Source organism: Enhydra lutris, unplaced genomic scaffold, assembly GCF_002288905.1.
Source record: "Enhydra lutris kenyoni isolate GAN:26980312 unplaced genomic scaffold, ASM228890v2 scaffoldscaffold57, whole genome shotgun sequence".
Classification (NCBI taxonomy): Eukaryota; Metazoa; Chordata; class Mammalia; order Carnivora; family Mustelidae; genus Enhydra; species Enhydra lutris.
Window position 1 is genome coordinate 9,462,328 of NW_019154141.1, and position 21,562 is coordinate 9,483,889.

The 21,562-nt window shown below is 49.1% G+C and overlaps 1 protein-coding gene across 3 annotated transcripts in view; it reads right to left on the bottom strand.

The window, feature by feature from the left end:
• Positions 1-9,214: 9,214 nt before the first annotated feature.
• The window catches only part of LOC111158073 (tousled like kinase 2), a 115,690-nt gene continuing 103,342 nt past the window's right edge, over positions 9,215-21,562 (bottom strand). For all 3 annotated transcript variants that reach the window (XM_022519891.1, XM_022519890.1, XM_022519889.1), the window contains 4 exons: positions 20,549-20,687; positions 15,617-15,728; positions 13,968-14,075; positions 9,215-11,856 (listed from right to left, as the gene is read on the bottom strand). In XM_022519891.1, the coding sequence (XP_022375599.1) occupies positions 11,683-11,856; positions 13,968-14,075; positions 15,617-15,728; positions 20,549-20,687 (533 nt within the window). In that variant the 3' untranslated portion in view covers positions 9,215-11,682. The remainder of the gene's footprint in view (positions 11,857-13,967; positions 14,076-15,616; positions 15,729-20,548; positions 20,688-21,562) is intronic.

Consider the following 21,562-nt stretch of genomic DNA (forward strand, 5'->3'; position numbering starts at 1 on the left):
GCCCGCGGCGCGGCGCTGGGGGACGGGGGGGTGGGGTGGAGGGACCGAGGGCGCACGGGCGCGGCGCGCGGTGGCAGCGCGGGCGCAGGGCTGTGATGATCGCCCGCGAGGGGCTCGTGTCTTCCTCCGGTCCGGACGAAGTGATGCCTCCCGGGGAGAAGAGGAGAGGAGGAGGGAAGGAGGCTGGCCGGGCGGAGGGAGGGCGGAGGGAGGAGCGCAGAACCCGGGAGGAGGGTTTGAGGGGCAGAGGGGAAGGGAAGCGGGCAGCGTGGGAGGGGAAGGGGAGGAGGCGCGGGCGGGCGCCGGGCCGGGGCCGCAGAGAGAGCGCCAAGGGGTGAAAGAAAGGGGAGGCGGAGAGGAGAATCCGCGCGGTCGTGGAGGACCCCGGCGTGCGCTCTTTCTCTCGCTCCCCGTCGCCCTCCCTCTCCCCGCCTCGCCTTCCCTCTATTCTCAGTCCGGGCTTCAAGCCCCAGACGCTGCGTCACAACTCCCCGGCTGGCGCGGGCGGGGAAGCAACGGCAAAAGTTTCCGCAAACTTCACGGCGTGGCGGGACCTGGGTTCCGAGGGCTGGTGGGGCGGGGGCGCGCGGCCGACCCAGGCGGCCAGACCCGGGCCGCGGGCGCCCCCTCTATCCCGCCTTTTTGTGCAAGTCTGCAGCCGGCGAGCATCCGCTACCACCACGCCTAGGAGGACCCCTCCTCCGGTCTGGGGGGAAAGGGGTGGAGCCCAGGGCTCGGCCACCAGGGCGAAGACTGGGGGAGGGGGAGGTAGGGCCCCTGCCATGTGCCGAGCGCAAATACTGGCACGTCTTGTTTTAGCATTTGCGGGACCCCGGGGTCAGCGTCCCTGGCGCAAACGGGTGCAGTGCTTTTGCTAGTTGGGGCTGTATCCAGAACCCAAGGGAAAATCTGTGCAGCGAACGCCCCAGCAGACAGACTTCCTCACTCTCACCAGCAACACTACTGCAGCTGGCCGGTCGCAAAGGACCAAAGGGAAATTTCATAAAAGGGAAGACAATCCACAGTTATTCCGTATTATGCAACAGGTCACCGCAGTGCAGAGCACTGGACTGCGAGTCAGGATGTTGGAATCTAGCCCCAGCTCTACTTCTGATTCCCTGAGTGGCTCTGGAAAAGTCGCTTGAGATCTCTGGGCTCAGAGCCCGGCTGAGACATTTAGAGACCCTAAATACAAAGAAGATTCAAGTTCTCCCACCACAAGCAATCAAATAAAAACACTATGAAATGGTAATATAACTTTTATTGTTTCCTGTGCTGTCCACCTCAGTGTTATTTTTGGAAATAACAAACTCAATTTTTTTTTCCTCCTCTTAAACCACCCTGGCCTTGGATAAATCTTTTCCCCATCGCTGCAATGAGGGTATGGGGTCCAGAGATGCTCCTTCAGCTCTATCTTTACTGGGCTGACATTCTTGGCTAATGCCAGTCCAGCGGCTGCAGAGCGTGGCAGTGGGCACCCAGAAGTCTCTTACAGTCCCCTGGAAAAGATTCCTCCTATCCATACTTTGGCCCTAGAACATGGTTAGCAGCCAGGCCAAGGAAGTTGATGGTGTTGCACAGCAGGCTTGGGTAACTCTGACAGAACTAAGGCCCTTCTGGTGACTGTGGCTTCACCGCCCTTTGGGACACACCTCGGTGTGGCATGTCCCAGGATCCCAGTGCTCTGCGAGTGACTGGCTATGCTGGGACGAGCTCACCAGATTATCCTCTTGGCCTCTCCTTCCTCACAGTCCTGTTATCTCCTAGGGGTTCGAGGATTGGCCAGTTTCACTAAGTGCTCTTTTGTCATCTTGAGAGCCCAAATCACAGCATGCTTCTGCTGGAAGTTGTCTGACAGGCTTCCCTCTGCTCACTTATCTCTGGATGTGCTGGCCACAGTTCTCCCTCTCACCAAGGGGCCCCCTTTCCTCTGAAAGGGAACTCTGGCAAGACGCCCCAGGAGCCCTCCAGGTTCCGGAACAGGACTGGATCTCCCTTCCCCACCATTTCCTCCCACCAGCAGGGCAGAAGCCAAATACCCGACATCACCAGTGAATCACGTGGGTCCTGAGTCCTCTACCATGCGGTCTGCACAGTACAGAGCCCCTCACACACAGGAGATGCTCGCTAATTCCTTTGTTCACCCACTCACTAACCACTGATGGCTAGCTCTGTGCTAGCTGCTGGGGCAGCAAAGATGAGTGCTCGTGGCCCTAGGAGAGTTCCATGTAGTGGGGAAAATCTGACCCAACTTCTGCCGTATTCCAGGCAGAGAACACAGCCTCTCAGGGGCTGAGGAGCACAAGTGCACTGCGCCCGCAGGGACAGATGTCTGTCCAAGTCTCTGAGGCCCTACTGTAGTCTCTGCCGAGCGTGAGACTTCCTGCTCCAGCGGGTGACGCGCTGTCTTCTGCTGACTGTCTGGGCCCACATCTGCGGCCACCATCTGTCTTAGATCTTAGCTCGCAGGGCAGAGAGCTGGGCCACTCTCCCAGGAGAAGCCAGTCACCCCCACCGCTTAAAGACCCTGCACACCGTCCGGTTTCCACGGGACATGGTCTCAGTGTGTGGGAGCAGTGTGTGTCCTGAGGGCTGGGACTTTCACCAGCACCCGGGCCTCCATCTACGTCCAGAGAAGGGCCAGTGTCCTCTGTGCCTACAGCTTCTTCAGCATTCCTGTCAAGGCTCGGCTGAACGGCCACACATTTCTATGTGCCAGGCATCCGGCGAGGGGCTGGGGACTGGTGAAGTCTGTGACCTGGTCCAGCAGATTTTTACCAGGCTGGGCGCTGCTGTGGTGCAGCCAGTCCTGAAGCCACTGTTAGCCAGCGAGAGGTACTGTGGGTTTGCTGAGCTCATCACAGCCAGTTTAGTGCAAAGAGCACAGACTCTGGAGGCAGAAAGACCCCAGTTCGAACCCTGCCTCGCCCACTTAGTAGCTTTGCGATGTTCAGTGAGGAACTTAAGTCCTGAAGTCACGATTCCTCTGTGTAAATGGGGCAACAATTCCTACCTTGTCCTGAGAATTAAATGTTGTGTATAAAGGTACGGCACAGCCCCTGAATAAAGATGCTCAGGTAATGTTCATCCCCTCCGTTTCCCAACTTCCTTTGCCACTCGAAAATCAGGGTGTCTCCCTTACTCCTTATCCCCCAGCCTGCCTGCCCCTCTGCTGCCCAGCACCCCGCTGTCCATGAGAGCTGCACCCGTCAGTCGGATCAGGACTGCAACACTGGGTGCTTTTCTTCGCCGGAGAGGACAACACAACCTCCCTCCCTGTCTGAACAGCTCATACTAAATGATGTACAAAACTGGTATTCTGGAGTGTAACCAACCCAGGTAGAAGCAGCTCAGTGCTCACTGGGGCTGGCTCGTAAGCGCCTGCCCGTAAGCATGGAGCGATGGGAGAAGCCCAGGCCTGGGAGCTGTTGCTGAATTGGAATTCCCAGTCATTTCTCACCACGTGTCCCTGAGCAAGTCACTTCTCTTCACGGGACTGGAGCCCTAGGACGTGCAAGTTTTGGTGTCATTACTCACTGTGCTTTGGCTTCAGGCTCGTCTCACTTTGGTCTCGTCCCTGGTTCTGGGGCTCAGCAGCCTCTCCAGCTGGAGGGTGCCCGGGGTGGGTGGAGCCTGTGGACAACCTGGGCAGGCCAGGCCTACAACGACAACTTACGAAAGAACACAAGACAAGAAGAATGCAACTGGAGGGCCACTTAGGATAGGAAGACAGAAAGGTGTGGTCAGTTCTGACCAAGAGAAGGGTGTGTGACCCCGCAGAGGCATCTGAGATTTTCCTCCGCCTGAGCCTTTCTAAGCCAGGGGCTCACCTCTGCTGTTCCCACCACCTTGTCCCCTTTTCCCGGGCTCTTCCTGTGGCTCAAACTTGTGGGTCTCCATTCAGGCAAATGGCCCTTTGTGTCCTTTGAGACAAGCTACGTGCTGGTCCTCAGCATGGAAAATCTCAGAAAGGAATGGGCTGAAGAGGGAAAGAAGGCAGCACGCTTGGGATTCAGGTTTGGCTCCTGTTGGAGAACACGGAGAAGGGCCCCTCTGCTCTCTGGAGGGTCACTGAGTTTGAATCCACTTGATTTTAGGCCAACACCTGTATCAGAAGACCGTTCCTTTAAGGGGACTGCAAGTCCCAGCCTTGCCTTTCTTGAGGAGTTGGAGACGATCACTGCATGACTCCCCGGGGAAGCAGGCTGTGCAGACTCCCTTGCCAGGAGCCACGGACCCTCCCAGGTGGAGGAGGTGCCACAGAAGGCCGGCAGCCGTCGGCAGGGCCTGGGAGTAAGCTCAGTGCAGGCAGGCTCAGGACTGAGCCGAGTCCAGGCTGGGGGCTGCAGCGCAGGCCACAAACTCAAGGTCTCCAGGATCCTTGCTGTCTCTGGTCTCGACTTGGGAAGCTTTAGCAGGTCAGGAGCAAGCTGGCCAAAGGGGGGGGGTCTGGAAAGGAGCAGAGGTTGGCCTGAGGTACCACAAGGAAGTGGGGCCGGCACCAAAGAACAGGCTGCAGTTGAGGGGATGTAGTTCCCAGAACCCTCTGCTGCCTTACCCAGCTGGTGCCAGGGCGGGGGGGGCGGGGAGAAGGATGCCACATCCTCCTGTCTGCTCTCAGGGGCCTCTTCCAACCTGAAGCTGCAGCTTTTTTGAGCCTATCCTTGCCCTGAGCATGGGGCTGAGCCAGTGAGGCCCACTCCGGTCCAGGGCTCTGGGCTCTGCATCTCCCCCTTCAGGATGTCATCTGATGCGGTTCCCTGGTCCCCGACTCCCTCTCCCCAACTCAGGATGGACAGGCAGGTTTTCTCTAGTCTCAGTACGGGACCCTCCAAAACAAGACGGGCCTGCAGTCTTCTGTGGCTCTCACTGATTCTGGCCTGGAGGCAAAACAGGTGGGAGGTGGCTTTGCAAAGGACCTCCCCGATCCATTCCTTCTACCCTTCTGCCCGAGGCCCTGGTGGAATAGAGCCCCTGACCAGAAGAGAAGCCAAATGGCTGCATCCAGCTTGCCCACCATCCACCCCAGCTGCAAGAGGGCAGCTCGAACTTCCAGAGCTCAAGTGACACAGCAATAAGGGGACTCGGGCTCCAATGGGTGGTGACCAGCATTTTAAAAAATGAAGTTAAACAGAAAATATCAGAGTATAACCTGCAGCCCTACCCCTTCCTCTCCTGCGCCCCATGGTTCAACAGACCACACAGCTTGTTCTTTCAACAGGCCCTAGGCTTACCAAGGGGCTGGTTCTCATTGTGCCAAGTGAGCACACCCATGTGACGAGGCAGGAGGTAAGGGAGACGTGTACAAAGTGAGGTGACAGTCCAGAGACAGGCAGGCTGTAGGGGACACCTGAGCTCAGTCTTCAAAGATGGTCAGACGGCCAAGGCAAGTGAACAGCATTTGCAAAAGCCTGGAGGTGTGGAAGAGTATGGGGATAGGGAGAGAGGTGCTGGAGGGGCAGACATGCTCTATAGGAAGAGCCCAGAAAGTGTGAAAGACCCTGTGCAGCAAACCCCCACCCCTTCTCATTCTCGTTAATTCTGCAGCTTCCAAAGCCCTTCTTGGCTTCATTTCCCAACTCCTCAGGGACCCCATCCTGCTCTCACAGAATTTACCAGCTCCCAGCTTTGCTTTATTACATTTAGCTGCTCAATTATAACCTTCCTTAAAGCAGGAGCCGGGTTGGATGAACCTTTTTAGCTCCCACAGCACCCAGCCCCGCAAATTCAAAACAGAAGGCTCTCAGCTGCGTGACGCTTACAGAACCAGCGAATGCAGCTCCAGGTGGGAGCGGCCGGCCTGACCACGCAGCGTGTTCAGTTAGGACCTCAACATGGTCCGCACCAGGGGCTCTCCTGTCACCTTGTTCTGGATACGCTTTCGTCCACTTAATGTGGGATGAGGAGCAGGGTTAGCGTTAACGTTGTGCACGGGGCTCTGAAAAGAGTCTGGAGATGTAAAGAATTAATTTGTAGGGAAAGACCTTCCTCTTCATGTTTCCCAGTGGCTTGCCCTTCTCTCAGAGCACAGAGCCAGGCTGAAGGGCTCAGGTCTGGCCTAGAACAGGTTCCTTCTAGAACAAGCCAAGGCCCTCGCTGGGGGACCTTCTATATCCTACAAACCTCTCTCCAGGGAACCCTGTGACATGGAGACAGCATCTAGCAACACTCTCTTGCCTTTTTACTTTTTTCAGTTGCCAAAAACAATTCCGTATCTCCCGCCCCTTCTGAGCCTTATAACAACTGGAGGCGGCCAAGGCAGAGGCGGCCATTCTTGCCTGGTCCATTAGGGCACTGAGGGACAGGAAGACAGAGCTGGCCTGGGCTGGGATAGGGCGGGATTTTCATTTCCTTGTTTATAAAGAAGATGGCATGATCAGATTTTGTAGGGGAGTTGAAGAATGAATGTTCTGTGAAGCCAGGCCCCCCACTTCCCTCCCTAAGTTCAGTCCCGGCCCAGGACTGCAGGGGCAAGGCCGCTGCCCAGGCCAGCTGGGTCGTCAGCTGGGTCTCTAGACTTCTAAGGTGAGCCATGAGGGAGCCCGGGAGAGCAGTGCCCTAGAATACGGCCACACCGCTGTCAACAGGGAACCAAGGCGTGTCCTTGCCCACAGCAGGCTGCCCAAGGCTGGCACTCAGAGACTCATCTCACATTTTCAAGCTTGTAGTCCCTTCCCATTCAATCCTGCTCCGCCTACTACCAGCTACCAAATCTCTCTGGGTCTCAGTGTCCTCATCTGTAAAATCAGTGGGATGCTCCTACCTTGTCTACACCGAGGCTGTGAGGCAACACAGCTGAACTTCCCGACAAAGGACCGGCACTGAGGAGCCCCTTCTCTTTGCTGACACTGCATCCTGTGCCCCCATGACTGCAGGTGCCTGGAAGCTACCGAGGCCTGAGGTTACCCCAGTTCTTCGGCCACGCCCTTCCTTCTAGAACACCCAGCCAGCCGGCAGCGCTCTGACCCCTTCACACCATGGGGGTCCCCTGCCCAGTGCCGCGCGCGCGCACACACACACACACACACACACACACCCTTTGGCTGACTCCAGCCTGTCTCGGGCCCCTGCGGAGCAACCCCAGCACAATAGGGCTCTTGTATTCCCTACCCCCACCAGGTCCCAGCTTCTGGCAGGTTCCCCCAACCCACCCGCAGAGCTCCATAGCAGCCAGAGTCTCTCACCACTTCCTCCTTAACCCTCTTTTCCCTGCAACCTCTCTGCTCTCTCCATCCTCACCCCTTCCAAAGATCTGCAGTCCCAGGCTCTCCTCACCCCTGATTCAGAGTGCCAGGCTGTGTTCACACGCCCACCCAGGTCCGACCCAGGTCCGAGCTCACTCCCGCAGCCCCGGACCCTTCAGGTAAAAGAAAAACATGCTAAGTTAATTCACAATAAGGTACCGGTGAGTATTTTAAAGAAGGCAAGGATAAGAAGCTCTGCCCAAAGGAGTGAATGATCCTTAATGCATTGTTAGGTCCCAGGGCACCGGTGTAAGGGATGTGTCATACGTGCACTTCTGAGGCTCCCCGTAATTATAGGAGCACACGCATGACACTGGGCCTAGTACAGCCCAGAGCTTAATACAGACTTTTATCCCTAACACAGAAAATAAAACGGACTCATCTCTGTTTCCAGCTGGGTGAGTTTTAGACAAGGCCCGAAGACCACCCTCTCCAAGTGCCCCACCCTTGTTGCTGCGGCTGATAGGAACTTGTGCCCCTCGGTGTTCAAGCCACCGGGGAGGTGGACTTGGGGAGGGGTTGCTGAGAACGTGACTTTCCAACAGGCTCCAGGTGCTGCTGATGCCCCTGGCCTGGGAGCCAAGCTGGCCTGTAAGATGCTCCTCCCTGATTCGGCCAGAGGCAGTCGTGGATCCGGTAAGAGAAGACTGCTGACCTCATAGGACAAAGGCTGATAGGGAATCTCAAGCCAAAGGGCAAGGCTCCCGCATCACCTCCCCCAGGCCAAAGGATCTGACCATCTGGCCAGTAGAAGGGCTCTGAATCGCCACCAGCAACCGTGGGGGCGGGGGCTCAGGCCCAGCAATCCTTCTTACTGGATCTTGCGATCTTTCTGTAAAGCACACTTTTGGACTCCCTTCTCACGTGCCAGGCACTTTATTATACCTATTATTTCCACTCCTTACAACCATGCATGGAACTATCCCTGAAGCCTGCAGAGGTAGGATCTGAACCAGACCTACTCCTGAAGCCCAGGCTCTTAACCTCCAGGTGATTTTGCCTTAAAAAATGACAACAGAACAGCTAATTTTAGGAAGCAGAGACTCCCCATACCTCAACTAGCGTGTGTGCCATGTCTCTCCCCCACTTACCCCGGGGCTGATTTTAATTACAGACAGAGCGAGCCTGGGCAAGTAGAATGATGAGTAAGTGGGAGGGCGGAGGGGCAGGGATTCTCAGAAAGCAAAACTCACCAAGGTGGGTGGAGCTAGTTGTAAACTTCGCCTTCTCAGAAGTGAGGAGCTGGACTCGAGGCTTACTTCTAGCTCTAGGATTCTAGGAGATGACTATGTTTAAAGAGAATTATTTTCTAAATTAAGAAACACAGAAGCTATTTGCTTGCTCATCTTCTCAGCCAAGGAAAACCTGTCCTCATAGCACTAGAGGAAGGAGGGCGGCAAACCCTCTAAGGCAGTGAGCAGGTGTGCCTGGGTCGGCCACAGAAGTGGGGTGCACGTGGCTCCCAAGAGCAAGTCTCCCTGTAAAGCTGCCCATCTTCGGATGGAGGAGTCAGAGCCCAACTCCTTCCCATCGAAGACCTGTACTCCTTCCCTTCCGGGGGCCCAGAGCCGTCACCCCTGGATTGTAAGCCGACGGCTGAGCCTTCCCTATCCTGCTCACTGCTGTCTTCCCACCAACAAGCATTAGTGATCAGCACATCGGAGGTACAGAAGGTGTATGAATCAACACGTTGCCGACATGCCCGCAGTGTCCTCGGGGACGCAGTCAGCTGCAGGATTTCCCTACCTCCCCGCCCCCTAGATGCTCAGAGCCCTGCCTGAAGAACTAGAACTAGTAAAGAACTAGTAAAATCAAGAGGCTGGGAGATTCACTTCTCAAAACTTATTTTAATATCCTCCCCACCCTCCCCCGCTCCCCCCAAGTTGGGAAATTCGAAAACAGTCTGGCTGGGTTTAATTACAAATTAATACACATTTTTTGTCATTGTTTAAAGTAAATCAATTGTGGCAATAAGGGATTATCCTTGGAAAAAGTGAAACCCATATTAACAAAATATGTCATGGAAGAACCCCACTTAGTGATTTCATTGGCTACTTAAAAATCTAGAAAAAGTCAGCATTCTGCATGTTCTCTGGGGCCAGTCCATGTAGTGGAAAGGTCTTGCCCAGACTCAAGCAAGCCCAGTCAGCTCCAACCAGGGCCTAGACCCAAGGGGAGCCAGGAGAGAGGGCATACCTTCTTCAGGACAAGGGCAGAGAAGGGAGATGAACAAATAAAGTCCCGCAGCTCCACTCACAAGCCCATGGGGAGGAGGAGGAGGCAGGAAGTCAGACGGAAGGTTTAAAGATGCAGCATTCTTTCAACCTTGAAAAAAGTTTAACAAAAAAAAAAGGCCTTGCAAGATCTCTGAATGAGAAGAGAAAACAAGGAATACAACCTACTACTCTGGGTCCGTCTCGACTCATCATCCTTCACACCTGCACGTACCATCCTTCCTAGGCACTCAACCTTTGAGACTCACAGGGACTCTCTGCTTAACAGCCTGAAAGTCATGGTTAAAGAGGTACCACACATATACACAGACATGTACACCACATGTGTAATGCTTGTATAAGCACTTGTGATAAAATGGAAATCTGGAAAAACATTGTTATCTGTGGTAACTTGGAAAGCTGGGGGCGCCAAGAGCTCCAGGGCTGCCTTCCTTCCACTCAGAGTTCCGCAAGGTGGTACCTACCCGCCATCGTCTCTCCGACTGGGATCACTCCATCTTCCCCTAAGAGCACCTGGTTACCGAGGGGCGTGGGGCAGGGCAGGGCCACAGAACCAACACAGGTGCCAGCAAAAGTGTCACCAGTGACATTTTTCATGCATGGAAGAAAGACTCGAGTCAGCGAGAGCTCTCTACCCTTTCCCACTTCCCTCCCCCTGCCCAGGGAACTCGCATGCCTGAACGCTGCATCTTTAAATATTTCTGGCTGAGCCCTCTTGCCACATATGTCAGTAACATTCCAAGCTGGCTACCACATGCTCCGGCTCTGGCCTCCTCCCCTCTCTGCTGTCGAGCGCTCTGCTGTTTCAAGGGCACGGTGGGGCCATGCATCTCCCATTTCAGCTCCGTCTTCAGATCATCACACATCTCAGAAACAACCAAATGTTGGGGGGGGGGGGCCAAAAAAGTTCCAAAAGAATGTTCATCTTCAAAATACCTATCTCCCTGCGATTCTTTTTTAACTCCACTCGCTCAATCTATTAAAGTGAGTTAGACAAAGCGTGTGCGCACATGCACACACAGACACACACACCAGCACACACCCACAAAATTCAGAGGGCTGGAGGCTGTTTTCTGCCGAAAGATCTAACAGAGGAAAGCTTATGAGCTGATCAAGTTTTAATATCGTGGTTAACAAGAAAGGTACACCATTTAGCAAGCACATTCAGAGACCGTGGGGAGGACCTCCTGATCCCTGGAGCATCTGACTCCCCGGCCCATCTTCTGGCTACCTCTGGAACAGTTTTTGATAGTTACTACATTCAGAGAATCCAAGAGGACTGCATGGACAGATGAACCTTTATTTAAAAAAATAGCACTTCAAATAAATTAAAAGGGACAACCGTCAAGTGTTCAAATTGTGAAGAAAGAGTTGAAAACCTAGAGACTCCAAGCTGCGGGCTTCTAACCTCGTTCTTTGTCCGACGGCAAAGCCCCACACACCTCAGTCCTCCCACTCGATGCTTTCCCTCCTGAGACGAGGGAAGCGACTGCGAACGGGAGACCAGACGGAGGAGAAAGCTGCATCTGACTGGAATGAACGTTGCCACGTACTTGCTAATACGGGTTTCACTTTATGACCAAATGTATTCTTTCAAAAATAAAAAAGGGGGGAGGGAAGCTGCATGTTTTTAAAAATTGAAATTATTTAGGGATAAAACACTAACTCTAGTGCCTTTAACGGGCAATAGCAACTTTTTTCCTCCGAAGTCAAACACCATCCCCAGCTGAGCCTTTGTGCTACAAGCTTTTCAGGAGATGTTACCTAAACTTTATTAAAAGAAAAGAACAAGTTTAAATATAGACACTGGACTAGCCCAGTCTGTATTTTCAAGTCCACATTCTTCATCTGAAGCACTGCATCAGGGACCCCCCCTGAGTCTGCATGTTTTCAAGTTCACAGTACATGGAACCAGTTTTTCTTTTTAATTTTTTCCTCACTCAGAGCAGCCACACGCAGTGGCCGTTGACGCCGGAACCTCGGGCGGGGCCTTTTCCTACAAGGCCTGGCCAGAGCTGCCCAAGGTTTCTCCTCAATGAGAATCGATGCTGTCATGCTCTATGGATGGGAAAAAAGCAAGAAAATAAAAGCACCTGGTACAGGTTTCATGAGATCCATTCGGATTCGCTATGTCCCAAACCCGCTGCTGAATGCCACTTGTCCACTTGGTGTGTGCTGAACAGTTCGCGGCCTAGGAGTGGGTCTCAATTCGAAGAACTGTTATTGGACGCCCCCGAGGTCGATGCGATAGCAGCTCCAGCGGGGCTACTCGTGGAGACCGACTTTCGGATGTGAGGCAGCAAGTAGGGGTCACAGGCCAGCTGCTGGACATCGATGCGGTCCTCCTTTCGATAGGCTAAGCATCGTCGAATAAACGCCTGAAAGGAAAGGTTCTTGAAGAAGCCTGAGGCAGAGATCATCCTGGGGGCCCCAGATGGAAGCCTGAGGCTCTGTAGCGGCTGCCAGAACCCAGGCCAGGAGCTCAGAGAAGGAGCTCAGGGCCCTTCCCAGAAATCACCAGGCACACCTAGACAGGGCCAGGCAAGGGGACGCACGGGCAGCAGCGCCTCTCTCTGGCCAGAGACTACTTCCCTGAAGGAGGTGGCCAAGCCGTTGCTGAGGGGGAATGGGACATGACCCGACCTCTAAATACCTCTGCCTCCAGAACACAAAACCACTCTCTCAGCCTTGGCCGGTTTCCCCAGCACATCTACCTTCACGGTCCTGCGTGTACAAACCATGGACTCATGTGAACTTTCTACTTCCTGAGTAAGTGAAACAAGCCACCACCCCAGGCAGGGTTAGGACACCCACGCTTACTAACACTACAGTGCATCACAGGTTGGTAAATGCTTCCCCTGTGGATCTCATTCTGCCTCACACACCTAAGCAGTAAAGGAAAACCTGAACAGGACTTGTCTCCCCAAGGGTACTGAGGCATGGAATCATACTGTGAGCGGGGTTTCATTCAGAATCCTAATTTACTACCAACATGGAAGTTTCCTTTGTGCTAGGTATGACGGGCTAGATAGGCTCAGTTTCTACCATTCTTATCACAAAGGCCCTTAAACAGGTGATCTTTTTCTATTTTTTAATCACTCTTGTAATTTAATTAAATAAATTAACTGATTTTTAAAAATCTAAAATGTCATTATGACCCTCAGGCCATACTTTACATTCAGGTGATGATAGTGTCACAATGTAGGTCCATCAGTTCTAAGGAATGTCCCACTCGGTGCAGGAGGCTGGGCACGTGTAGGAACACGGAATACACGGAAACTCTTTACTTTCTGCTCAGTGCTGCTGTGAGTCTAAAATCGCTCTAAAAAAATATAGCCTAACAAAGTCTATTTAAAAAAAAAAACTAAAATATGAGATGTAATGATTTTCTTTTTTCCGGGTTTAATTAATAAAAAACCGAAAGTACAGCAACAATCCTGTTTTTCCAAAATCAAAACCACATACATAGCTGCCTGATTAAAGGATTTGGAAGATAAAAACAAGTTCAGAGAAATACATTTAAAAATCCTCAGCCTTTAAAAATGAACCTTTCTTGGGGCGTCTGGGTGGCTCAGTGGGTTAAGCCTCTGCCTTTGGCTCAGGTCATGATCCCGGAGTCCTGGAATCGAGCACTGCATTGGGCTCCCTGCTCACTGGGGAATCTGCTCCCTTTCTCTCTGCCCGCCTCTCTGACTACTTGTGATCTCTGTCAAATAAATAAAATCTTAACCAAAAAAAAAAAAAAAAAAAAAAGAACTTTTCTTAATGAGATGTAAAATGGGTTACCTCCGGTTGGATGGGATAGTTATTGGTCAGATAATTCCACCTTGAATTTTCTCTCTACACAGCCGCCAGGGCAGCCTTTTGAAACCTCAATGAGATCACACAGCTGCCCTGACTAAAACCTAAGGGCGTTTCCCATCTGTCCTGCCGCCTCGCCCACTGACCGCGCTCCTCTCTGCTCCGTGGATCAGCTAAGCTTGCCCTTACACCTCAGCTTCACACACTGCTCTGCTTGGAGTACTGTCCTCCCAAATCTACACACGGCTCCCACCTTCACATCATTCACAACTGCTCAATACGTCACTTCACCATTGAGGCCATCCCTGACCAGGCCATCAAAAAAGGAGTTCCCGCCCCTCGATGTTCTTACTCATTTATTTTTCACCATCTGAGATGGATCTGGTGCTAGTTATTGTTTGTCTCACCTGCTGGAATGGAAACTCCTGACAGGGAAGGACCTTGTCTGTAGTTCACTGCTACACACTGGCCATCCCCTCCACTCTTAGTACTCCCCAGGCACCCTAAGTATTTGTTGTAGGAGGAGAGGGGAGAACAGGGTAGGGGTTGGAGAAATACACATTCGGAAGGAGGCAGAGGTTTTGACTGACTCCTGACTTTTATACTGATAATCCATCCACTATTACTGAGAGAAATAATACAGAAAGCAAAGCAGTCATTTTTTGCTTGCCAGTGGGTCACAACTTACCTTTGCTTCTGGTGTTACTACTGGCTTTGGCGGGAACTGCACTTCAGTAGCTTTAAGAATAGTATTTTCTTGTAGAATGTCTTGCTGGGACTGGTTGTGGCCAAAAGGCTATCACACAAAACAAAACAAACAAGGTGGGCCTCTGGTTAAAATTAAAGAGAACACAATTCAAAACCACAGGAAAGTAATGAAGACATGCTTCAGAGAGAGTTGCTGGAAAGAAAGAACTTTGGAGATGGTGTCTTCTAACTCCCTCTTTTTATAGGTGAGGCGTGGAAAGGCTCAGAACTTAAGTAGCACACTCACAAGGCAACATCAAGGTTAAGGCAGAGCTGGGACCAGAAACAGCATGTCATATCGCAACACCTCTGTTCAGGTTTGCTTACAGCCAAGAAAAAGAATATTCCAGCAGGAACCAGCAACCTCTTCTACCCTCAATGATACCTGTAGGCTTAAGTAATATATACTTGTGCCACTGGCAGACCCAAGACACAGGTAAAGAGAGATGGAAAAGGAAGTAGAAGAGAAGGAGTAAGTACAAAGTGGAGGGGGGCAGAGCTGGGGGTACTTAATTGCTTCATCTGTGCCCCAATGTGCCATTTTCTTTTCTTTTTTTTGCCCCTCCCCCAAGATTTTATTTGAGAGAGAGAGAGCATGTGGGAGTGGGGGGAGAGGGAGACTCTTCAGCAGATTCCTCACTGAGCGAGAAGCCTGATGGGGCAGCTCCATGTCGTAACCCTGAGATCATGACCTAATAAGCCGAAGCCAAGAGTCAGACCCCTAACTGCCTGCACCACTCAGGAAGCCCAATTTTCTAAGATCTTAAAATATAAGTTCAAGCCTAGTGTCATCTCTACCGTGCTTGTACATAACCTCTACCAACATTCTCAGCAGCATTTCCACATTATCAGAGAGTGTAGTCGTAATTAACTCCTCTGGGGGAGCCTGGCTGACTCAGTCAGTAGAGCACGCAACTCTGGATCTCAGACAAACTTCAATTATTTATAACACACTGACAGCAAATATGTGAGTACACACGCACTGGATCCTAGTACATAAGTTTATTTATAAGGTAGTAGGCTTATAAACACAGGAAAACACAGATGTGAAAATTCATTAGGTATAGTTTACTACCTGGGTTATTATGTGTCCAAATGATCTATCACCTTGATCCAGAGGTAAAAGACAGTGAACACCTTCTAACACTACACTTCCTCAATACAGAAAACAGAAAGCAGGCTTTTATTTATAATAGCTTTAACTAATGGAGTGGCTGAGAATAAAGAGCCCTGTAGATATTTCAAATTTCAGTTCTTGAGACCTTAAAGAATGGCTCCTGAGACAACTGTATACTTTAAATAAACTATTTCATACAATTCCTTGTACATATTATCAGAAACAAAACATCCTGGATCTAACTGAAAACAGCAAAAATGCATGTTTTCAGTAGCCCAGTGGAATTCATTAAGTACGCAGGGTTGAAAAGTTCTGCTTATGCAAAAAGCTTTTCTTAGTGTATTTTCTTCAAACCACAACTTTCAGGATTCCACTCTGTATAATCAATTCCAAGAGAATAACTGACACCATGCCAGTGTGTATGTGCGCTCCAAGATAGACGTCAAGCCACCGCATCTGACCTTCTTCCTTACCTTCCTTCCATAAAGACACTGGTAGAAGATCACACCCACTGACCAGACGTCAACTTTATTTGAGATCTTTGGTGGCTCTTTCCCAACCACAAAACACTCTGGTGGTAAATACCTGGGACAAAAGGAAAATAAAAATTCTTAGAAAAGTGACTGTATAAATCTAGGAAATGTACAAAAAGGCAAAGCAGAAAACCTTGTGCAAACTATTAAAAATATCTAAATTTTAACTGAAATTCTGCCAAAAAAGCAACCTGGGCCTCGCTGGGGAAAGTCAGCAAGAAGACACTCTAACTTAAGAAGGCGGTCCTATCCTAAAAGCCTTAAAATACACTTCCCAACTCACCGAGAGACGAAAACATTCCCCCAGTCCCTGCTTCACCCACCCCAGCACCCTTTTCCAGGGGTGTACCCTAACATACATGTCAGTCAACAAGTTTCAAAAGGAGAGAGAACACAGAAGACGCGCATTCCCTTTATGAGAGCCGCAGCAGCACACATCGAAACAGAACTCGAAGTGGTGTGGGTTTGCTTTCATGTCGGCTAAGAAAGAGGACGGTCTCTAAAATAACTATCTTGAAAGTCCAAATGAATTCAGGACCCCATAGAAATCTCCAAGGGGACTGGCTGGCTGCCTTCTTGAAGTAGGCTCTGCAAAATCTGGACTGGGAATAACTACAACCTCTAATAAACGGCGATATTACAAAGGTATTTTACATTTCCCACGTCAAGGGTGATCAGGGACTTACTGGAAGTCTAACAAGTAGGGCAGAAAAAGCCAAACAAACTAGTAGTTAGCACAACTCAATTCTCATCTGAATTCCTTCCCGCACCACCCACCCCTGGCCTCTGAAAAAGACTAGCTGGGCAGCCAACCACACCAAATTGTATGGTGTGGAAGGTAAGTGCCTCTTGGCATTTAGGAAACCAAACAAATATGCTTCCACTCACTGCCTGGGGTCTTAGCCACAGCGCAGCTGGAAGGCAGCATTCTGAAGATAACAGATCAATTTCTGCAGATTTCATGCTGGTAAAATCAATTCTGTGAAAAATTCTGTATTTTAGACCCTGCTGTGATTCTGGTATAAAAATCTAAACTTACAACTTGAAGGGGGCCACAAGAGTTGAGAGGCAGAAAATATTTGATGATGGGCTTTTTTTTTTTTTTTAAGAAGTTTAGTGTCATGTTCTTGTTTCTTATTTATTACTTGTAACAGACATTTTGGGATGATTAAGACCACTGACCTATATTATTGTTTCACAATGAAAACTGTTAGCCAAAACACATACTGACTTAGGAAGAGGTTAAGCAAAGAAATAAAAATGCAGGAAAAAGAATTAAAAAAACCCAGCTCTCCCAAGTGCCACTCAAACCACCCTGAACCTAACTTTTCATGGTTCTTGATTCTTCAACATACATAACTTAAATATGATCTTGGTAAATAACAAACAAAACTTGATTACAAAATGATCATTTTAATATACATTTAATGTATTTAATCTCTCATGGAGATGGCAGGGAAGGACAGAAGTTGTTGAACTTACCCAAATACCGAGTAATAACTTAGCCAAATACTCAGAGTACAAAAGACATTAATTAAAAAAAAAAAAAAAAAAAAAGACACTGCCATTGGATAGTACAAATCTGGAAAATCACTTTCTAGGTCTCAGTTTTCCCATGTGTAAATGGAGAAATAAACTAGCTCTTCACCCAAATAATACCAAAAATAGTGAGTACTCTAATTCCCTATTGAGGACCTCAGGAGAGAGAGGACAGTTCTACTGCTCTCAACTGTGTTTAAAAACCAAGTTGCATGTTCCATCATGATAAAATTGTCATGGAGGAGATTCTCAAGGCCTAGTTTACTGGTCGTTTATTTAGCAGTATTCAGGGGGCCTGACTGGCTCAGTCAGTGGATCATGCGACTTCTTTTTTGTTTGGTTGTTTGTTTTTTAAGTGTGGAGCCTGGTGCGGGGCTTGAACTAACAACCTTGAGATCAAGACCTCAGCTGAGATCAAGAGTAGGCCGCTTAACCAACTGAGCCACCCAGGCGTCACAGAGCACGTGACCCTTGATCTCAGGGGCATGCATTCGATTCCCACGTTGGGTGTCAAGATTACTTAAAAATAAAATCTTAGGGGACGCCTGAATGGCTCAGTGGGTTAAGCCGCTGCCTTCGGCTCAGGTCATGATCCTAGGGTCCTGGGATGGAGTCCCGCATCGGGTTCCTTGCTTGGCAGGGAGCCTGCTTCTCTCTCTGCCTCTGCCTGCCACTCTGCCTGCTTCTGCGTACTCACCCTCTTTCTCTGACAAATAAATAAAATCTTGAAAAAAAAAATCTTAAAATAAAAGCAGGATTCAATGGAGAAGAACTCTACCAAATACTACAACAACCAACCTAGAATTTGTTATGTCTTCCTGTCCTGTTTATATCTCTGCGGACGTCACAACAGGATAACATATGAGGAAGGTGATTAAGACAATGCTTGTACCAACATGGAGACTTTGTAAACCTTCACAGGAACCCACGGAATTAAATTTTCTCAGTAGCATCCCTCTCCACCTCACCTTTTACTATGAAACCAATCTTCAAATATAATCCAAAGTAGAAAGAACAGTAAAATGAATCCCCAAGTAACCATCACCCAGTTTCAATAAATATCAACATGGGGCCAATCTTTGTTTGTATACCCCTCCCCTCACAAACATTACTTTGAAGCCAATTCCCAAACATAATTTTTGTTTAAATTTCAACCACTAAATTTTTTTTATTTTTTACATTTTTAAAATTAACATGTAACGTATTATTTGTTTCAGGAGTACAGGTCTGTCAACCACTAAATTTTTTTTTTAAGATTGTTATTTATTTATTTGACAGAGATCACAAGTAGGCAGAGAGGCAGGCAGAGAGAGGAGGAAGCAGGCTCCCTGCTGAGCAGAGAGCCCGATGCAGGGCTCGATCCCAGAACCCTGGGATCATGACCTGAGCCAAAGGCAGAGGATTTAACCCACTGAGCCACCCAGGTGCCCCCATATATAGTTTATATTACTTTGGAAGGGACCAAACGGCGATCTTTTATATACCATGTGAAGAAGTTTCCATATGGAGCTTTCTCACGGTTTTTTGTTTTTGTTTTTGTTTTTTTTTTAAAGATTTTATTTATTTACTTGACAGAGATCACAAGTAGGCAGAGGGGCAGGCAGAGAGAGGCGGGGGAGGCAGGCTCCCTGCCAAGCAGAGAGCCCGATGAAGGGCTTGATCCCAGGACCACGGGAGCATGACCTGAGCCGAAGGCAGAGGCTTTAACCCACTGAGCCACCCAGGCATCCCCTCCACTTAATTTTTAATAGCTTAGCAAATATAGCAATAGGTACCAATGAGAAAACTAATTTAAACATTTAAAAGGCTTCACTTTTTAAAAAGAACAAGCTATAAAACAAAAAGCCAAAATCTAAGTTCTAGTGAATTTATATAGCAGAGGTATAGACCTGTTTCCAGAACCCCCAATAAGAGATATTTTTGTGTCATTTAGCGACAGGAACACTAACCCACAATAACCACCATAGTAAATAAACACTGTAAATGTAGCTTCTATTTTAAACCTAGAATCTCCAAGTTTTAATTTAGGTACTGATTTTCACTATAGGTACCATCTCCACAAAAAATAAGGAGCAATGAAAATAGAAACTTTGTGCACATGATGTTTTTCTCAGGATTTGATGGCTTCTCTGACATACGTAACTTACACATGATCAGACTGATGAGGACAGAGCCCATCTTGTGGGTTGTGAACAAACTCCCCTAGTCCGTCTGCTTCCAACCCACACCCTCATTCCCAGGCAGTCACTATTCTGCTAAGCCCAGGGCCCTCCAGTCGCAAACATAAGAGATCTGACCAATAGACCATGGGGTTTAACAGTATATGTAACCCCTCCCTCGGTGCTGCTGGAGGCTTTCTCCATGCTGGAATCACACACCCGACATGGAGCTCCGTTACCACCTCAGAAGTGAAAACGAAGCTCTGTGGCCACGGCTTTACAATCACAAAGTTAAATGCCTGGGCTGCAGGTATCTTTTATGGTTCTCCCTGTCTGAAGGAAGACCAGGCAGAGGTAGGGGAGGTCACAGAGCTAGCTGGGGTAGGGTGGCTCCAGGCAACAGATGGAAGCTACGTGGCCCAAAACCTTTTAGAGCATGGCTGAGGAGATGGATACATTTCTTGGCAAGCTGCACTTTTTTCCTGTTCAGATTTCAAGGGATCCTGCGGTTACTTTACATACTGATCTTTCACAACTCCTTAGTTCTTGGCAGTCTACCATCCTCCAGCAACTCCAGAGATAAATCCCTCAGCCCGTTAATGCACAAGAAGAGACCTGCAATGGGGCGCCTGGGTGGCTCAGTCGGCTAAGTGTCCAACTCTTGATTTTAGCTCAGGTCGTGATCTCAGGGTTGTGGTACTGAGCCCCGCTTCAGGCTCTGCACAGAGTGTCAAGCTGCTTAAGATTCTCTTTCTCTCTCTCCCTCTCTCCCCTCACCTTCTCTCTCCCTCTCTCGGAAAAAAAAGAGAGACGGAGCGCACGAACGCTTCACTTGTACTGAAAATAATTTGGGGCCATTCTTTAAATACATATGAGCAATCTCATTCTCTTCCTACTCCATGGGGCAAGCCCTAGGAAGAAACACACATAACTCCAACACCTGGCTACACATAACCTCTCTCAATGGTTTCCAAAAAGGAAAGAATAATGAACTAAATACAAAGAGTCAAACTACTGGAAAGACAGTAATATCTGAGAAGGAAAGTCTACTTTGGTTTACAGCATTTTTGCCTAAGAAAGGACATAGATATTAATCATCAATTACCAGTATTTCAGAATAGGACAGCCTTATCTCCACCAGCCAACCTGGCAGATCTCCCGGATGGATACCTACCAGTAAGTACCAGCACCCTGTGACGTTAGCTCCATGCCGTCCACGGAATTGTAGCTATCATCATCCATGATCTTGGAAAGACCAAAATCTGTGATTTTTATCTCTCCACATGCTGTACCATTTACTAAAAGAATATTACCTAAAAAGATGAAAACTTTCATGAATAAAAAGAGACTAATGAAGAGACAAGTTCAAGGTAATAACAGACAAGAAGGGGACAACTGAAGTCAAACTCTTGCACATAATAACAACATCTAAATTCCTGGAATAAAATGATCTGGACTCTGGATGCTGGAGGAGAGTCCTCAGCGTCTGGCTGCAAACTTCCATTTTCCAAGAATCACCTGCTAGATGTGCCAAAACCACCACTATGAGCAGTGGGGGAAAAAATAGTAACTCGCCAAAGTAAAATATCACTTGGACAGTTGTTCAAAAATGGTGGGAAAGTTTCATATGAACTTTCAGTAACGATCTCTAAACCACCCTCTTTTAGAATAGTCGTTTCAGGACCAAAAAAAAAAAAAAAAAAAAAAGAAAGAAACCCAAAAATAAAAAACACAGAAATATACAAGGGAATCAAAGCTAGTACCACAGTGCCACCTACAGCTCCTACGCCGGGAAAACATATTGGATTCAGTGATGGAAAACCCAATCACACAATGGCCATCATTTTAAAAATCACTTTGTTGTAATGAATTTTTTAGTCATTTGAACTGTATGAGAACATTGAAGAATATTGAACAGTGAGATTTAATACGTAACTACCAGGAGAGGAAAGCAGAGTTAACAACTGTGCCCACCAGGCGGTAAATGGGAACCATCTTCCAAACACTGGTGGTGCCAGCTGTCTACAGAGAACATACACAGACTCTGAAAAATAGCCCAGGAGGACGACAACAAAAAAACAGGGGTAAGTAACTGGCCTCTCCTGTTCACTGAGGTCTGAAAAACAGCCCAGGAGGACGACAACAAAAAAACAGGGGTAAGTAACTGGCCTCTCCTGTTCACTGAGGT